We start from the raw sequence: 20,886 nt of genomic DNA, 5'->3' as shown, positions 1-20,886 counted from the left end.
ATGTTTTCTTGACAATACTTAGAATGCAAATGTTCAAATTAATGGGACTGGATATCAAACAAGCATTGTCAGCTGTGTTGTACAAAGTCTGAACAATATTTGATTGAGTCCCTGCGAGAATATAGTCCAGATGATTGACAATCTCTTCATACCACTGTATTGAAAGCTGATGAAAACAAAGATCAAAGGGCCATTTACATAAAGATGCTAATGAAAATGTCTGATTGCATAAACTGAGATTTGGTTAATTCTGTTATGAAATAATCAGTTCAAGGAACAGCATGGGCCAACCATGTGACTTCTATTCACATTCTGAGAATGTAGCTAACAGGGATAATCTCCCGTCTGCTGGTTTACATGTGTCTAACATGGCTGAATACAAGGTGAGGAATGAGTTTTTAACGTATGTTGATAATGTATCAGTAAATTGCGTCATTGTTCTCCAAAAACAATCTGATGAGCAAAACAAAGATGTTTTTATAAAGTCATTCATCTGTTTATGGAGCTAGAAATAAATGTTGATTTGCTTTTTGGGAAAATGCAAAGTTTTATTCCAGCTTAACGTTTCTCATTTATGGGAAAGAGATGAGGCTACATGATGTCTGTGCTGGCACTCCCACATCCAGTGAGCTCAGTGGGGCATTTCACCACAGTAGGTCTGCAGTAACTGATTCTTTGACATGTTGGAGGAAGCAGACATGGGATGTATATGTTAGACTGACAAATGAGCACATTGACATGGATGGTGAACATATGCTTCTATACTCATCCGACCGATACAGCTAAAGATACAAACTCATACTGAGTTATATTTGTGTACACCTGACAAACTTGACAACATTTCTCAAATCCACCGTTTTCAAACATTCATGCCCCGTGGCCTGTTCTCCACCAACGTCTGACAGAAATAATTTGCTCTCTGTCTTCTACTGGCTTTGGCAACTTTGTCACTGTGCTGTTTGAGGTTATTAAGTAGGCGACGTACAGTGAATTATCAGTGAAAACATCTTTCTGCTGTGCATGTAAAACAACTCTGATGGATCTGGTAAGATTGTCCCCTAACAGCAGACCGTGAACCTAAATTTGATACTAATATACTTGAGGGAGAACAACTAAAAAATGGAACTCTAAGATATAGATAAGATCACACTTTAATTTAGCAAATGGTAAGTACAAAATAGTTTTTTTTAAAATAAAAACCATGTTGTTACATTTAAATATATTTACTACATATGACTATATATTCAAAGCGCAATATGAGGAAAATTGCATCACAGTTTTTTCCATTAAATACCATAGATATACTGAGGCCACAATCAATGTGAGGTACATAAATCAGTATACAACACCAGCAGACACTGTTGCAGCCGAGTGTTGCCTGATATCATTGACTGTGACTTCTTCTCAGGTTTATAGCATGTAGCAAGAAAACCCCGGCCTGTGCTAAGGCTAGTAACAAACTAAAGCTGACTGATTACTTTTTGAAGGTTGCTTATCAGTGGCAACTATTGGAGCAATTTTTCAAAATGCTTGCAAGTCTGTTAGTTTGACTTGAATCATATGAAATTTACCTTCTTAAAACCAAACTAACACACCCAGAAAATGTAAACGGGGTTCAAATCACTCCTGCTTGGATGCATGCAACCAGACTCAGATGGACCACAGTGCTCCACACTTCCAATGGTCCATCTTTCACACCTTTTTTGTTATTTTGTCGGCTGACTGTGGCAGAAATTGAGATTGAAAGGCAGGCTATTAAAACTGTGAATCAACGCATGTATAAATCATTAATTAATTTTCTACACACACCCTGTTCAGGGTCAGGTAAGTGGCAGCGTACGCTATGGACAGGTCAGCAGTCAAGGACAGAGCCACACAGAGACAGACAACCACGCACACGCATGTACACACGTGTACACGCATGCTCACTCCTACGGTCAGTTTGGAATCACAAATTAACCTGACATCCACATTCTGGGACTGTGGGAGGAAGCTGGAGTACCTGGCGAGAACCCATGCTTACATGGAGAGAACATGCAAACTCTTCACAGAGATGTCACAACTGACAGTCACTTGAAAGCCTTTCCGGGCTGTACATATTAACTATTAGTCCTTGATTTACACTGTATGTGCCCATCTATTACAGCATTGTGTCCTTTTGAAAATAAAAATGTAAAAAAGTACTTTAGAATAAATACTTAAGAATCACTCATATGTGAAATGGTGTTACGTCCCATATAGTTCAAAACCAAGTCAGGCCTCTTCTCGGCTGATTTTTAAAACATTAGGTCATTTTGCCTTTAACACAGAAAGCTGTTTTTATGCTCATTTGAGCATCAGGCATCTGTTGTTAATAAACCTAATGGCACTGTGCTAATTTACTTGCGTGCTGTAATAAGAAAAGGACGTGAAAACAGGAAGTGTGAAGTCTAAAAGGAGAAGCACATACTGAAAGCGAGCATGAACAGGAAATGTGCTATGAACATGTATGGGCCAGTAGGTTGTGAAAGATCTGCTTTAATAACACAAATAGATATGAAACTGACTGAAGGGGCTTTCTTCTTCTGCCCAACACCCTGACACAACAGATCAAACTAAACAGGCTGCGTAGTCTGCACAGGGGTCGAACACTTCTGACACCAAGACAGAAAACTATTATCTTAATGATTTTTGTTGTACTTACTCTCAAATGTGATGCAGCATGGGCCAAAAAATGGATCCAAGATTGAGAGTGTGCACTATGTGTTGAGAGGGAGACATGTCAAAAACAGAAAGTTTATCAAGAGTAGGGTTACCAAAACTCATTCATACAAAACAGAAATGTAAAACCTTCATGGGCTTGGATGGAGCAGTCATGATGCCACTTTCGAGAGCATGATAAAGCTTATCTGGATGAGTTTAGTAAGGAGGGCTATTGTGCTTAACTTACACTGTTCATTTACAAAACAGAAAGATCCGTCCAGTGTTATATCAGTGTTGGCTTAGTTGATTTGTGTGTTTCTATTGTTTTGGTATACATTCCATGGCTTTCTAGACCAGTGTGGTAAAATGCTAACTCAAAACAGAAGATATCTATGTTATGAATCTAGGATATGAATATCATGTCAGCGCCACAGCACATCTGGGCCATTTCTACTTTTCTTAACACTACATACATAGTCGTCTCGATTCACTTCTTGTTTTCTAAAATAGGCAGCTGTTGAATTATAATGTGTAATGGCAATTGTTGTGGGTGAGCACATCATGTGCTTTTGAAATTACTGCTTATGATTTTCCATGGTTTGCTTTGTTAATATTGACTATAATACTTTTATATAATAGACTGAACTCAACGAACTGTACTGAACTGTACAGTTGGTTGAGTTCAAATCACAGTAACACTTTCTTATCAGAATGTGGTAAGCTCCATTGAGGCCTCTCTGATGGGAGCTTTTAAGACACTTAAAAATTTAGTAAAATGAGTTGCTGTGAAAAAGAGCATGTTGTCATGAGCTCGTCTGAGTTTGAGCTCTGGTGCCTGATGCGATTTCACCCACCAGTGAAAGTAAAGGTTCATAGAGGAAGAGAGGAGTGAAAGGAAAAGAGAAGTGGTGTAAAGAGCCAGAATGGGGGGGTAGTTTAGGGAATTTTTCTGCTTACTCCTTCACAGAGTTCAACAGCTCCTTCCACCCTCTCCCTCCTCCTCTGTCTCCTCCCCTGTTCCCTGTTGTGTCTGCGTCACTGAAGTGAAGTCTAAGGAAATGAGGACGGCCAAGGGGGGGGCCAGTCTGTAGCTGAGGAATGTGCCAGAGAGAGAGAACATTTCTATAAAAGGATAGCACTTCCCCTCTGTTACTGTGATGTCACAACTCAAATATTTCCTCCTTTCTTCCCTTTCAATTCTCACTTACTAACACGGCTGTTTATTTGAAGCTTTTCTTGAGCCCTCCTGCTCACCTTGTCCACGTCTTGCTAAATAAGTCAGTGGTTAACGTGAGAATTACTTTTTAGTTTTGCTGCACGAACGGTTGAATCGCAGGTCATGTATTTTGTCCACAGTGCTGTTCATAATTTGTCCATAACCCTTCTTTATTGCTAGTTTCATCGCTAATATCTGTGTATCTGTCACTTTTAGTCTACTGGTTCTGCTCTCTGATCGGTGAAGCTTGGTTGTCAGATTAATGACAAGAGCTTTCAGAGGAACTGTATGTGTAAAATTACTGGGGAAGTCACTCTGACATTTGAGGGAAAAATGCATTTTTAAGTATTTAAGCAGGAACTCTTACACTGAATCCAGACTGGTGCAACCTGGCTCGTGGATCACAACATAAATTGCAGACTGAGACAGTCCATTTGCAAAATATGGCTTTTATTTGACCAAAAAAGGGAATAACAGCCTAACAAGGCCAACCTTTCTCCCTCACCACCATAGGTACGAGCAGCTCAGAAAGTTTAGTCACTGAAGCCTCTGCTCCTAAAGATGGTTACTTTTAATGTGTACACTGACGATTATCAATGATTGTGGCTACAGCAGGTGTGACAGCAGCTTGTAATGCAGTGTGTTTCTGCCACAAAACTCTGCTCTACAGATGTAAAAACAGGCCATTCCTCCCTTTTTCTTCTAGCTTCAATGTGAGCCATGCAAAACCGCTTCTACACAGAAATGGGTCAAAAAGCGTCGATATCGTTTAGAAAACAAATGACACAGGAAGTCAAAGCATTTATCTAACCCATACCAGCTGTTGCTTAGAAACTGCATTCTATCTACAGTAGTCTGTAGATGTTAACCTCAGTACAGCACTTTTTGGATGCACTGTACATGTTCCACAAAGTCTACCACACAAAGCAAAATCTCACTTTCTCGCTCGACCCCTCATCTTACATACGTGCTGCAACTCAAAACGACACGCAGACAGGAAAGGTCTGCATGCGTTGTAGATTCAGTGTAGCTAAACAGTAATGAAGCGCAGATTTACAATAATAGATGAATAAATGTCACAGAGAAGTGCCAATCTGTCAAAAGGAGACATTTCCCTTTTTGATGCGTCTAAAATCTCCCCAAAAAACTTCTTCTAACTTCTCAAGTAAGAATGCATATCTTTGGGAACGAGAACTTTATAGACTTTATAGCAGATATATTACAAGAATTAATGCAAAATTTGATTTGTAGTGAATCCTAATTGATCAGTAAGTTTCTGCTGGCAGGAAAAGTACATGTAGTTCCCTTCCAACAGTTCTGGATGAGATTCAAGTCTGGTAGCTAAGATGTTGATATTGTCTTGTCTTGACTAGTTTAGCTCTATAATTTGGACCATTATCTTGTTAGGAGGTCCAGTATAGCACAAGGTTAAGGTCTTGCAGGCTAATGTCTTTTTCTCCAGAATGTTCATGTAGAACTTAGAGGGGGCCCTCGTTGTTATTAGGTTTCCAGCATTACACACATCTGCACCACAACGTGTGAAGTGTTGAGTCGCAGAGGGCACATTTCTGTCTGTCTCAGAGCACGGTTTGCATGATGCAGTACATCAGTTTGACACTCTTGAAAACTACAAAAAAACTCTTAATTGAACAGGAGATTTAAGAGGGAGCGCTGGGTAAAGCTCTAATGGACCATCTTCTAAGTGTGTGCGTGTGCATTAGCTTCTCCAATTCTAATCTTTCCCGAGAAAAAACGTTGTTCGGCGACCTAGTTTAGGAATAGTTACATAATGTACTCCGTCCGTCACTCTTTGAGTGGCTGATGATAGTTTGGGGTTGAAAAATTTCTCAACCATAATGCTTAATCCACAGGTTGTGAAAGAGTGCAAAGGAATGGAGAGGGAGGAAACGCACTGGAGCGAACACACATACATACACTCAGGTTGCATGTTACTATGTTTTTTCTGGGCAATCCAGCCAAATTTAGCAACTGGTTTCCAGTCTTGTATTGGGTTGAACAACAGCTAAGCTGAACAAAGGCTTAAGAGGCCCATTAAATTGTTTTCTATCCTCCTAGAATATGCTTACAGTTACAAATTCAATAGATCCTCTTTTAGTTCCTTATGTCTATGTCTTGCTTTAAGACTACATAATATGCAATTCCTTTCATAGGCCTCCAGCCAGGTTTGAACTTAAGGTGCATACGTGTGTGTGTGTGCGTCTGCTGTGTGTAAAGTGCTCAGGATCAGGTGACTTGCGTAGGGACTGTTTTGACAGCCGCAGGTTTGTGGTCGATCATTAACAGTCCTACAGTCTGGCCTTAGAAAATGACTGGCGGGTATAATGAAACAACGGCTGGCTACAAAGGCTGATAAGAAGTGATAAAAGAATACAACTGAAACAATCTAATCAATCGTTAACATGATTTCAGGAGAATTTCATTTGGATGCCTCGAGTTGAATTTGGTTTGTTACATCAGTTTTAACTTGCCTGTTTTAACTTGTTTGCAGGCATAAATATCTTTTCCTTAGTGCCTATCTTATTATTCAGTTTAATTTCCACTTTTGTTCCACAAGAGCCTTGCAGTTTAGTGACGTTTAACCAGTCTGGTCTTATGAAGAAGCTGGGAAGTTAATATTTGCTCTCACACACACACGCACAGACACACACACAATCTCTCACACACGCACACACACACACACACACACATACTCTGATCTGGCTTTACTGTTTACACTATGTAGTCATTGTCCATCACCATAGCAACACATCCTGCTATTGGTTGAAAGGGGAACAAAGCTTAAAGGCACAATGCGCAGTTATGGCCCAGCTGAGGTTTATTAAGAGGTCTAGCAAACGAAAAAAAAAAAAAGATCCATGCACCCTTGTTACTTCTAATGTAAATTACTAATGCAATTGATCACAGAAATATAAAAAAGGATCCATTGTTTTTCAAAAGATAAATTTGAATATTGTTCATTTTTAGCTCATTACTACAGCACATCTTTGTTTAACCGTTTCACCCCCCTAAATGGTGCTCACTTCCTGATGCACTTCCATGTTATTATGCCTACTTCCACATGAAAGAAAATACGCCCTAATTTACGTTACGTTCCAGGAAATGATAAAAGTGATGTTAGAATTATTCATTTAACATCTACTGAGACAAACTACAGAAGCAGTGTTTGAAAATCTAAGTACGCTCCCAGATTCAATAGTTTGTAGAACCATATATAGCAGCAATAACTTGAAGTAATCATTTTCTGTATATTATATGTATAATATATCATTGTGGAGGAATTTTGGCCCACTCCTTTATAACTTTGCTACATTTCATTGTGATTTACGGGATTCATTTATGCCCTGCTTTTTTTAAGTTCCCACCAAAACATTTTAATTGAGTGGAAGTCTGGATTTTGACTGGAGTGTTGCAACACCTTGACTTTTTTTCTTTTTCCGACATTCTTGTGCAGGTTTGTTGCTGTGTCCGGGATCATATTGCATCCAAGCTTTAGCTCTTGGACAGATGGCCTCACATTTGACTCGAGAGTACTTTGCTATACAGAAGAGTGAGCACTTCTGTTGACTGCGAAATCAAAGTGTGCAGGTTCTGTGGCTACAAAACAAACCCACATCATTATCAGCCCTCCACCCCCATGATGGATAGTTATGATAATATCATAATAATATGTGTTGTTGTTAATAAGATTGAATTTTTCTAATTGTAAGACCTAGTATGGACCAGTTTATTTTAAAATCATATCCTGATATGAAAAACATTTAAAATGAAAGAGGGTGCACTTTTTTTTCACTTCACTCTTGCAGCATTTAAAAAACTGGATGGCAAATAAATGTGATAATTGTGTTATTTTAAACTTTTCAGTTAATTCATTTCACACATGTCCATGATCATTTGAAGCCTGTGGTTGGTATAGGCATGTATTCTCACCACATGGAAACCACAACATAGTTTGTGTACAGGGTAGATGAAGATCACATGTCTGTGTTAAGATCAGTCTAAATGGACTTAAGCAAAATTGCCTGAACTGTACCGAACAGCAGAGGTTTAAGACCAAATCCTTCTCCTACTTTTAGTGAGTTACAGTGTAAGAGACAGGAAATGGCTTCATAGTTCCTAGGAAAGCAGTTACTTTCTAAAGCTATTCATCAGGCTCAGAGGTTCCAAAAAAAAAAAAAAAAAAAACACTCCCCCACACACTCAGTGGAAATCTCATTCAAAATAACTACCACAGAAACAGTGTTCCAAATTCTGATCAAGTATGTAAACAACTGAACTGTGATCGCGCACAGAAAATGTTAGTTGAGAGTTTCAAGTGCAAAACATCAGACGTGTCAAACTATTTCAGACTGAGGAAACATCATGTGCAAAGTTTTTAAGATTGCTTTTCATTTTTTTCTTTTCCAGGTCACAGCCATGCTCTGACTTTGTGAGGGTGGTGGCAGTGGCGGCATGCAGGTTGCACAACGCAACGTCTCACGGGGACTATAAAGTGGAAATTGCAACAGGGTGTTTTTGTTAACTTCTGCTTTACTTCTGAATATGACTTGCACAATCCCTAGAACGTTTAGCTCACGAGGCACAGGCATTCAATCAAAGTGTCTAAAAGCTGGAGATGACAGCTGCTGACCGTTTTCGCTGAAAACAGCACGTTGTGTAACCCAGTTATTTTTTCATATATATATATATATGTTTGTATCAAGTGAGATATGACAGAAACCATTTTCTAAAGTATCAAACATTATGGAATTTGTAGATGCAGTTTTGGATGCGAGTCATTTTTGATGTATCAACTTTTTATGCCGTATTTTGGAGATTTCCCCATAGACCCTCAGTATTTCAGTCATGCTCAGCCATGTGTTGGATGAGGAGGATCAGTAACTGTTTTCAGCTGTGAACCACATGTGGATTCAGTGGAAGTGTAACCTTCCCTGCATTTTAGGTTTTTTTCTTCCCTCTTAGACTAAAAAACACAAGGCGTACTCAATTACAAGAAATTTGGGCCAGGAAAGGCACATCCCGGAAACTGTCTGGTCGTGAGTTCTCCTGGAGTTTTTCCATTCAGAGATGGCTTCTTTTATTCTGCTATTTGTTTGTTGATCTCCTTGGTGACTGCGATAAGTCTTGCTCAACATCTAAATTTGATTACAACGGACAGCCAAATAAGTTTTCCGGAATTTACACATTATATGAGTTTTCTCGGTCATAGAGCTCTTGAAATGTGAAAACACTGGCATCTTCTCCTCATTCATGTGCAAAATATTGTCTGCGCTGAAATGAACAGCTGTGTGCTGCAGAGCATACGTGAGGTGAATTACTGTGTACACAACAAAGACAGTGTATGCCACAAAACACAAAGCTGAGTAAGAAGTTCTAAATGCAATAGATTATTTCTTTGACTCACTCTTACTTCTACTACAGAATAGTTAAAAAGGCATATTTAAAGCCTTACATGTGAAGCTGCCACAGCTGGAAGTCTGATTCATAATCCTCTAGTGAAATCAGCTTAAATCAAACAATGTAGTTGTCAGTATTTTCTGTCACTAACTTTAAAATACCAGTAGATGTTCATTAAAATATTCCTGAATGTTTCTGAGAGACAGATTTGTCCCTTCTCTTGTAACTAGTCACAGTTTACATAATGTTCCTTCCACCGATCTGTTTTCCATTGCAGACATTTTCACTCGTCACAGGAGAAAAGGCACATGATGGCTTTGAAGGGGGAGGTTCTGCTTTTCTTCAAGCTGGTTCCTCTCATGGCTGACTGGGACATTTATTGTGACTGAGGCATCACTAATACACGTGCTTTACCTACTACGAAAAGTCAAAATGTTTGTGTCTATGTCTAAGAAATACTGTCTGCCTGAAGATATTTCTAAGTGGAAACTGCAAGGCTTTGAAGTAGGATATAATCTTTGACGAGTCAAGTTATGTGTACTGTGTAAGATGAGAAAGTGTCTAAATCTCATTCAAAGACACAAGTCAACAAAGATATACAATCACTTCTTTATTCAGTAATTTATTGAGTCCCTTTCAGGCAATTAAAAATATAAGATTCTCTTTTTTTTTTACTGCTTTTTTCACATTTCAGAGAGCTTGAAATATTTCTCCATAAATAAAGTACAAAATACATTTTTTCTTCTTTAAACGCAAATAAATATAATAAATACATAAGTTTAAGTTAAACAACACGAGGCAACCAATAACCAAATGGAATACTGCTGTGTTCCCTGAACCAGGCGGTCAAACAAACAGGGGGAAATAAAAGATGGGGTGCAACTTACAAACATAACAGAAAGACTTACAGAATCAAACCTCAAAAAAGTGTGCCAAGACACAGATATTCAGATCCTTTAGCATACTTCAATCCTTCAGCATTCTGCAAAATTTGCTAGCACCCCAGGTCTCAGGAAAAAACACCCTCACATGCATGCCTACGAACTCACACACACTAGCACACACATGCACACAGGGCAGAATGATGAATGAAGCTTTGGGTGAATGCTACTGGGACTTTCTCCCATTTGAATTAGCTGTAAAGTGCATATCACAGACACATGTCAGGTGTCACTGATTAAGGCTACTGAAACAAACATACTGTTTTTGGCACAAAGAGTGAATAGCCTACAAGAAAAAGTGAAAATCTTTAAGGCACAGGCATTAATGATTGTCATTAAAGATTAGCCATTTTGATCACAACAGATTTGTGATAACTATGAACCAGAAAATGTTCTGGTCAAGTCGAGACCTGCAGAGGAGGTAATTCTTATGGAAGACCACATACAGAGGGCTAATAGGCTACACAATATTTGTAAGTATAGAAACTCTGATAACATTTGGCTACTGAAATCATCTCAGCATGAGTAGTTTGTGAAAGACAAGTTACATTTTTTACAAATTTAAGAACTTTAAGTGTTATTGTGTCAAATTGTTCTGAAGAGTTCTGGTTCTGAGAAGAAGTTTCAGAAACACAGAAAAGTTATTGAAGTGTCACTGCTCTATTCTCTCCCTTTGGATCCATTTAGTCAGACAGAGACAGACGTTCAAACACAGTGAGCCTCTTGCTGGCTGATCCATCAAACGTTGGAGATTCGGATCCACTAGAGCTGCTGCTGCTGTAGCTGTCCTCCAGGGAGTCCTCAGAGGAGAAACGCTGCAATCCAGCAGGCTTCATGAATCCTCCTTGGACCCCAAGACCAGGAAACAGCATACTGTTGTCCTGCTGTGGCCCATCTTCCATGCTGTTGAAGACTCTGCTGTTACTGCTGTTAAAGTTATTTCCATGGCCACACACACAGCGCGAGGCCTTTGGCTCCAAGATGAGAGGAATGTTGTGGATGTCTCCAGTGCTGGCACGGGTTTGATGGGTGCCGAACTGGAATGCTGCTCTGTCCCGCTGCACGTCACCAAACACTGGGGAGAGGAGATCAGCAGGGGGTGGAGAGACAGAAGGAGCACGGCTGAACGCCAGGTTAGGATCATTTAAGGTTAAAGGGAATGATGGAGGAGATGAGCTGCGTGTAGAGCCCATGAACCCAGCGAAGCTGAGACTCTGCCGGAGCTGGCGGTGTGGGTTATTTGCTGCCTGAGTTGGTTGCCTCTGGAATTTGGCAGATAGCAGCGGACCTCCGCAGATTTTTTCCTCATGGATGAAGTGGCAGCGTGAGCCATAGGGACAATAGCCAAAGTTGTAGAAGGTTCTGCAGGGCTCTGTCTTGTATTTGGGGTGACGGTACAGTCCTCGCAGCTCTGCCTCACCATGGGCAAACTGGCACTTACTGCCATACTTGCAGCTGCCGGTCTCCTGGAAGCCACGACACAGCTCTGTCTTGTAACGGTTAGAGGAGAGTGCTGGTGGAACCTGAGCTGGGAGGTTAGATGAAGGCGGGAACCCTGGTGGGGGAGCCACAGTGGTTGCAGGGCTCGGGGGAAACAGCTCCAGGTTCTTCAGCTGTCCAAATGTGGAAAGCAGGTTGCTGCTGCTGGACTCGGTCAGGCTCATGGAGCGGTCAGGTCGGAAGGGGAGTTGTTTTTGGCTTGAGACAGTGGCCTGGCTCCAGATATTGGATGATAAGAAAGAGCTGCCATTGTCGTCACCGTTAACATGCTCAGTGCTCAAGTCGAGGCTTGAAGAGGCAGGGCGGGAAGAGGGAGAAAAGAGGGATTCTGATCGGTTCAGCCGACTCTGCTCTGGGGCTTTGAGTTGAGACTGAGTTGGGAGCACGGCATCGTTCAGGGCCAGGTAGAGAAAATTCTGTGACAGAAGGTTGAAATAATTATTACACAACGTTAAAACAACTTTTCATTAAGCCGTGTATGTCGAATGTGTGTCAAATCAAGAATGAATGAATGTCTTTCAAGTTAGAATCTTTCATCTGCAAGAGTATAGGTTTATGTTATAAATCTTTGTATACATTTTGTGACTTAGAATCGCATGATTATTTACGACAAATGCTGCCGGGCTTTTCTTGACTTCCACTCTACACTAAGCATCAGAAAGCAGAAACTCGGGTTTCAAGAAACAACAAGTCAGCTTTGACTGTTTTCCTTATCTGATTGTTTAAAGCGAGGAAACCCTTTCACCGTCAAAATCATTCAGTGACTCTCAAAGCAATGAAATAATAACTTAGGGAGTCACTCTAACTTCATCAAGCTTTTTTTCATGTGAAAATAGATTAGATAAATCCAATAGTTTGACTCACCTTTGCTATGATGTCGTCAAGCATTTCGGACATGCTGTATCCCCTTTGCCACAAGAAGAAGTTTGAGCTCTGATCCACGGTTCACTGTGAATACCTGTGTCCAGACTTAGAGTTGACTCTGTGTGTTAAAGCGATTATTTATACAACTCCATTTTGGGTGGGGTTTCCAAGAGCTATGTTCTCGGATGACCCTCCCTCTGTCTCGAGTTTCAGGTGGTGAGGTCACAAAACAGGCGGGACGGAGGATAAGACATCAACAAGGCCACCCCCACCCCCTTCCCTCATAGAAAAAAAAAAAAAAAAGGCAGAGAAGAAAGAAAACTGTGTATTATTAGCCAGCTGTGTGAAATGTTTCAGTTTCGTAGGCATGTGAAAGCAAAGTGGCTTATTTGCATAGCTCTCTGGATCGAGGGCCGGAGTAGTCTACACTTCTTTATCCTCTTATTCTGCTCATGTAAACAACTGATTTGAGACTTCCTGCAGAGAGACAAATCAATCAAACTCCGTGAAATGGAGTCTGAAGCACTTAGGTGTGACGTGGCAAAGTCGGCTCTTTGTTCACCCTTTTTAAATCAAAATTTAGAAGTACAGCAACTTTTCTGTACTCAGTGTCTAAACATCTCCACAGGTACTTAGTCATATGCCTACAATGTATAGTCCTGTATATTCCAATGACTAATAGTACATTTACAGGAAATGTCAAGATCATCTAGTCCCCAATCACACAATGTATAGTTACTGGGTGTCTTCAACCACAGAGTGGAGCGAATGTATTCCTGTACCGTATCTTTGTGTTTACCAGAATACATACATTTCCCCTTATATCCCAGAGTTTCAGTCACGATTACAGCAGCGCTCTAATAGAAACCAGCAGCGACACAGCAAACAGAGGTATTGATCAGTAAACGGGAGAAACCTTTGAGCTGCATACAAGATAGGAATGACTGTCAACTCAGAAATGACCTGAAGATTGAACTGCTGCAGATTTTTTTTTAAAAATCTCTATTTTGTGTTGCTGATGTTGCGACTTCACGTATTTTGTCAAATCATTTTTTGTTTGTGTGTGCAGTCATGTAAATATTGAGTCACGTTGCACTTATTTATTAAATTTTTATCAATAAGTTTGCTTTACAAGCTGGTTAAGAACTGCCACCAGTCACATGTCGTCACACATTTTGTTAAAGTTGTTTATATGGAACATGTCCCACTTTTGACATCATGACCCACAATGGAAACAAAGCTTGACACTCTTCATCTTCCAATGGCATGTAAACTTCACAAACAAAACTGGCACATTGCTATTAGAAGCACATCACTGGCAGCTGATGTATTATTGGTTTCTGTGGGGAACATCACATCTGTTGTGTTTTTTGTTTTCCATCTCACAGGAGTTTTGGGGAGCGTATACAATAATACTTTGCACAAACTCTCTCAGAGTTCCTGTACACTGTGCCACCTGAATTTAAAGTGCATTGAGCTGTCACATGATTTACGTCATATATTAACAGTAAGTTTTGGTAAAAGCTCAGTAAACTACCTCCCATGAAATGCTATATCTGATGTGTTAGCGCACCCATCATCTTCTGTTTTGTTTCTTTGAATTTATTTGTGCTGATAAAGACTTATCGGGAGGCAACAAATTATTCTCTGAGCTGTTGCTGCATGTGTCACCCACTCACATGAGTCATATTAAGTCCTGGCAATGACAGCACGTTATTTGAATATATGTTATGCAAGTTTGAGAGTCACGGAGAAGAGCAACATGCTTGACTTGAATTGAACCACGTAGATTTGGGCTCCGCTTTTTGCTTAAAAACAACACTTTCACAAAGTTATAAAATACCGCAGTTTACGTGGTACTGTAAGCCTTCAAGAAAGTTTACCTTCTGTTTTCAACACAGAAAATGTCGAGTTTTTTTGCCATACACACCGTATTCCTGCTAGTCCGAACTAAATCTGAATAGAAATAATAAATGTCAATGACACAAAAGATAAGACTGCATAAGTGAAGTTACAGAATATCATAATCAAGTACAACTGAAGTTCCCACTTCTGCTTCAAGAAACACTGAGATATCTGGCAATCAAGTTTCAACACGACTTACCGTCAGCACATGTGCATGTACTTTCTTAACTGCGACCTATCATCACACGATACAGACTGGGTTATCATATAAGTTCAAGATATAGAATGTTATTAAACTTTCTTTTCTAATTGCTGATCATAATGTTAATCAATCATAGTTCATTCTAATTTCCTTCCCATTTTAATAATGCAATATTTTTGGTGGTTTATGTGATTCATGTTGCATGATTTGATCTCACGGGCCTGCTGAGCCAACAAATGAATGGACTGACAGCATAACGAGGGTCAAACAAGCCTCTCATGTTCAACTAAAAATATCTACCGCTGGTTATAAATAACTTAACTGAATATAAACCTGACAGTATTTATGAGCTGGTCAATCTGGAGTGGAAAAATTGTCGGCACCTTCAGAAAAACTCTGTCGGTGAGTAAACTGGCGCAGTTACATAGCAATGAAAATGGCTGAGGTGATGTTCATGTTTGTGTGTTTTTATGTTTGCATGTTAGTGTGGTTACTTTGCTTTACTGGTTTCTGTTCTGTTTCATGCTAAAGTCTCTCTTACAGGGAGTAGCGCTAACAAACATTGAAGAGCATTCCTGTAGATGGTGACTTCCAGGTTGCGTTGTGCATGTTTTTCCTCTGTGACTAAATGAGTAAGTGCTAAATGCTAAGTTTTCCACTGGGGATTTTTTATTTTTTTTTTGGTGACATGCCAACATATAAAGTCTGGAAACGTGTTAGGACATGATCCCACAAGTGCTGTATCAGTGTGAGTTGACTGTGGGAAAATCAGTAATACGATAAATGCAGGTAATACTTTGCAAGCCTATTACTAATGTGGGGTGGGGGGAGGTGGGGTGTGAAGGGAGGTGGGGCTCACATGTTTTAACAGACCATAGAAAATGATTTAGTGCCATTTCTTTTTTTTTAAATCCTAACAAAAAACTACTTTTATGAACAATAAATGAATCAGAATTTGTCATGTCAAAATGTATTTAAAAAGTGTGGTATGGAGTGGTCTTAAAAGCAAATATTCAATATAATCCCAACAGGTTGTAAATACAGCTGAATGAAATGGAGAAAAAAGTAACTTACAAGAAAAGTAAAGCTAATAGAAATAACTGTAAATTAAGTTTAATCTTATACATACAGACAAACACACATATTTTTATATGTATATATATATATATATATATATATATATATAGCTATAACACAACATAAATAAAGTATAGTGTTATCAAATGCTGTCTACAATGTCTAAGTGTGAGGACCATAGAGAATCCACTTGCTCCAATACCTTTGACAGTGTACTCTGACTTCGTCATCTGACAGAGCTGTGTGGTTGGATCATTAACCAAAAGGCCCGAGTGTACCCTTATCAAGCACGTAGCATCTGCCATTACACTGAATTGTTTTAAGTGATCAGCTCAGTGGTTGAACATACATAGAGTCTGATCCAGTACAGTTTCCACTCACTTCCTTTGAGATAATCTTGGCTTCTTAACAGTTCTGTCATCAGTGGATGAAATATCCAACTTAATTATTAAGATACTAACTGCAGGCTGATGTCATTGCTAATTTTGGTGAGTGGTTTTCTGTTCTCTTATATAATGATAAGACTCAGTGTGTCATATTATGCGGGAAGTTATCATTATTGCTCCCGTGACTCTGTTCCCAGAGCGCGTACTGGGAATTATGAAAAAGGGCATTAAGCTTCTTCCTCTTGGAATCAGTTACAAAATTACACCATAAAACTTTCTTACACAGTCCAATACAGACAGACGAGCATGGTAAGCCAATTTGAGATTGTATAAAGGTCACTGGGGTGAGTGTGCATGGTTTTATGTTTCTCTGTGTTGGCCCCGGTGGACTGGTGACCTGTCTAGGGTGTACCTCGCATCTTGCCCAATGACAGCTGAGACAGCCCCACATGAAGATAAAGTAGGTGCAGTGAATGGATGGATGGGGCTTTAAAGTATTATTGATTGGGGGACAAAGAACAGTAAGATAAGCATTCGCTAGTTTTGATCTTCCTGCTAAGGCTGCGTGGGCCCCTCACTGTAACATGGCTACCTCATGCATGCACAGTTTACATTATGTGATTAGCTTGGCTTTTAGCACAAACATTGTAGCAAAATATTAACACTGTAGCCCTTTACAAGTATGAGTTCTGTGGTGGAAAAAAACTGTCCTCGTTAAACTCTTCCTCTTCAGTAATTCACACATACCAAAAAAAGGCAGCTTCACTGCATTGATACATATAGCAAGCCTGACACTGTGGAATCAGGTGAGAAAAGTTATCGTTACAATGTAAGGTGCATCCACACCTTTAAGGACACAAACCCATATGCTCTGTTTGCCAGCAGTTTCATAGTTTGCTGCCTACACTGTTGTCTACTGCTCCCTCTTTTTCTTCTGTTGGCCCCTAGGCAGACTACACAGTGCAGTAACTCATTTCCAAGTACTATCACAAGAAAACCATCCCACCCTTAAAGATTCGCAGCTGCATATGTCAGCTGCAGTGTTGCCACTATTCACATTGCCACTATTTGATCACTGTAATTGATGACAATGCTCATGATTATACAGCATTCTGAAAAGTTCATGTAGATTTTAAAGGTTAACAATGAATAGAAACTAATTGATCTTGTTGGAAATATCTTAATCAGTACGTTAACGTTTTTAAGAAGCTCCTTTCAAAGGATTTCTGATCACGCAGAGTTTCGGGAGGTTGGAAAAACTAATTAGCCAACAGGGAAACAAACTATTAGCTTGATTGTCAAACTGATCACAACATTTCGTTTTCAAGTGAAGACTTTACAGTTGTATTTAGTCAGCATTGCTATTAAAATGAGGAGACGTAGTGTAACATGAGGGTTGCATTTTCACAAAACTTACATTCGGTTAGACCAACACCCGAAATTCGTCATTCTGCAGTAATCAGTAACTATTCGAGGAAACTGTACAGAATTTTTTTTTAAAGTTAGCTGCCACTTTTACTGTGAAGTTTCCATCGATCTGGAACACTTGGGGATATAGTTCATATAAGATAAGAGAAATTACTGACTGAACACACAAACAAAAGGAAATGAGCCATAACTGCAGCCTCTAGAAAAAAAAGTCCAATATTTCTCTTTTTTAGTGGAGTTTGAACTCAAAATGAATAGAAACACTGCTGAATTTTATTCTATATACAATGCTATTACTGCAAAAGAAAGTACTCATTAGTTTGATGAATATAAATACACGAGTTTTCTAACAGAGCTGAAACAAAACTCCTTAAGTTTCCTTTTGAAACTAGTAACAAACTATTCCGGGGGGAACCTAAAGGGAATTTTTCAGTGTCTGAGTCATTGTTAGAGGCTGAAAATTGCTTCACCTCCATATGGCTCACAATGACATGCAGGTGGGGTCAACATACAAGAAGACACCTAGAAACCGTAGTTTCTTTTATGCTGAAACAAAATTGATGCTACTGTGGATGGTATAGCGTAATAGTCTGAAGACATGTTTTTTTCTATACGTGCAAAAAATGTGCTTATTCATCTTAAAACTAAATTAATCTTTTGTGCCTCAATCCTTTAGTTTTATATTCTTCACTTTTCTGTCACCCTGGCCTAGTTTGAGCTAAAGCTCCCGACAAATACAGTTTTTTCACCTTGTGCCTGTAATAGCTTATACTTTGCAAATATTTAACTGCGCTCCGCATTTTGCTATGGTGACATGCCAAACATTTCACACCTGAATGGGCCCAGCTTCAACAGTTACTTAGCAACAGCTGTGGAGCAGGTTTGTACAGCTAATATGGCTGTCACAGAAATATGATTAGCCCATGCTGCTCCTGTCCTTGGATTTAATGAGTGATTAGTAAAAAAGAGATGGGAGGGGAGGTTGGAGTAGAGGTGGGATCACGAGGCAGGAGGAGAGAAAGTGAGTCAGTGATTTAAGCGGGCAGCCTGTGTTGACATTACGAGTGGGGAAAGTACCTACCTCTCCAGCTATCTGGCACACTTACAAACCGTGTAATAGATACGGACACTTCTAGTTTCGTATGATTTGATAGTCATTGTGGATTTAAAGAATCATGTGCTGAACACACGGGACCACAAAAAAAAAATGTTGCTATAGGGGTCATCTGACAGGCCAAAACATGAATGTTGTATGGTGTATGACTTGAAATGAAGTCTTGTTTCCCCTAATCTAAAATCTTATAAAGATTCATAGTATTTGTTTATTAAAATTTCTGACAAAATGTAGAATATTTAATCATGGCAAGAATACTCTGCTATTTGTCTCCCTTGGTAACTTTAGAGAAAACTCTGGGATGAAAAATTTAAATCTGGAATGTAACCAGATGTTAAAAAAAAAACAAATCCAAAACTAAATGCAGCTGTGCTACAACATAACAACTATTTGGAGAACAAATAAGTCACAAAACATATAAAAGAAAACTTAGCATAATAATAAAGTTAATAGAGATCCTTTTTCCTGTTTCAGTGAAATCCCCATATGTTGTAACAACTGCGTCCGTTTACATCAGTCCATATGCTGCCAGAATACTAGTAATTTGACAGGTTAAAATAGATGATGACTATTAAAAAATCTTTGGTGTATGTGTCAACATATTGGGAGCAACACACATCAGTCATCTGGCAATCCTTGTCTGGTGTTTTCCTTTCTCAACCAGTGCAATGGTTCTCATTTTCCACAAACCAGCAACCATGCTTTCTATTCTTTGATTTTATAAAAATATGTCACTGTTATGTTGTCTTTAATTAAATCTTTCTTGACTAACTTTTCTTAATCATCTACAACTGCGACATTTCTCAGAAATGACTCGGGTGGTGGAAGAATGTAATCATTCTACTAGCAATGGTGTGGCCGAAGAGTGAAGTAATGACACTTGAGACAATGAATAAGGTATGATTCTTATTTAAGTCCACAATTCTGTCTACAAGCACAGTATATATGTTGGCATTTATGTTATCAGCACCAACTTTAATTCTCTTAGGCTGGTTTGGAAAGATGCCATATTAATTATGATTATTTTACAGTTTAACACTATGGAAAAAGTAAGGACTTTAAAAATGAGGCGGGACAAATGATGATCAAGTTGCAAAGATCAATTTAAAACTCAGACTTTTCCACCTGTAGAGAAGACGTTAAGGGGTTGAGTGGGTAAAACGTGCACGTGTAAGTCATGTGGCTCAGATAAGCGTGAGGTTGGACTAGTTCAACTTGCTACTGCAGGTTTTCCTCTGTTGAGGCATGATGCTAATAAGCTCTTGAAAACAAACAAAAAAAATCAGTTAGACAAAGCAACTTGCTGAGCATGTTGATTACTCCCTTCATAAAAGGCTGAATTCTTCCATTTGAAAGCGTCAAAATAGTCTCGGCAGGGCTTGAGCTTTACCGAGACAATTCTGTACTCGAATAAAAACAATACTTAGCTTGAAATGCAAATCTTTGACAAGCTCAGCACATTAAACATTATTTTACAGTTATTTCACAGTATATTGTATATTTCACTGTAAAAGACTATTATATATTAGATATTACAGTAGCATCAATATGGGGTTTGAATAATTTATTAATTTAAGACATGTAACATGGTGCTGTTTTATCTGTTTTTGCATTCAATTAGCATTTTAACCACATGTAAAAAAAAAAGTAGAAAACCACGACCAGATTTTGGAGTAACGAATTTAGAAAACTACATTATTGTAACACCATAAATATCTTTGACATTGAGTGGTTTAGTCATTGATATTCTCTAATTAGCACCAATGTGTCTGAGGAACTGAGGGCCTTTATGGAACGGACATAAAACTGTTCAACATGACAGCACATGTGTAAAAAAATCAAACCTCATGATCTCATGAAGCTACAAACATCTTGCTAAGTGGTGACGGTGAGGCTCAAATTCTAAACTCTGAAAAGCAAGTATGTTCTGTTGACTTCTGCACAAGACAGCATGAGTTCAAGTCAAGTCCTGTCACTTTTCTGCTTTGCTTTCTGTTTATGACTTAAAATTATATTATTGATGATTAGGATACATGGCTGGGTTGACATGTTACACAGTGCACGGCTGGGGTTACAGAGGTGCACAATGTTAGGGCTTACACATGACACAGGAAACAGCCAAGAGAAACGCCGACCTATCACAATTTATGCCACGA

At 39.1% G+C, this 20,886-nt stretch overlaps 1 protein-coding gene across 1 annotated transcript; it reads right to left on the bottom strand.

Moving 5' to 3' along the window:
* Nucleotides 1–9,910: 9,910 nt before the first annotated feature.
* Nucleotides 9,911–12,753, bottom strand: LOC140314389 (mRNA decay activator protein ZFP36L1). Its single transcript, XM_072392554.1, has 2 exons — nt 12,619–12,753; nt 9,911–12,170 (listed from the first exon to the last, which is right to left on the bottom strand). The coding sequence occupies exons 1-2, from the start codon at nt 12,649–12,651 to the stop codon at nt 10,938–10,940; spliced, it is 1,266 nt and encodes a 421-aa protein (XP_072248655.1). The 5' UTR covers nt 12,652–12,753; the 3' UTR covers nt 9,911–10,937.
* Nucleotides 12,754–20,886: the final 8,133 nt, after the last annotated feature.

Source organism: Leuresthes tenuis, unplaced genomic scaffold, assembly GCF_036924035.1.
Source record: "Leuresthes tenuis unplaced genomic scaffold, fLeuTen1.0.hap1 SCAF_9, whole genome shotgun sequence".
Lineage (NCBI taxonomy): Eukaryota > Metazoa > Chordata > Actinopteri > Atheriniformes > Atherinopsidae > Leuresthes > Leuresthes tenuis.
This window is presented reverse-complemented; position numbering and strand designations above follow the sequence as displayed.

Coding starts and splice junctions, on each gene's coding strand:
- LOC140314389 (XM_072392554.1), bottom strand. CDS start 12,651: ATGTCCGAAATGCTTGACGACATCATAGCAAAG. Junction 12,171..12,618: donor TTGACGACATCATAGCAAAG/GTGAGTCAAACT, acceptor CTTCTGTCACAG/AATTTTCTCTACCTGGCCCT.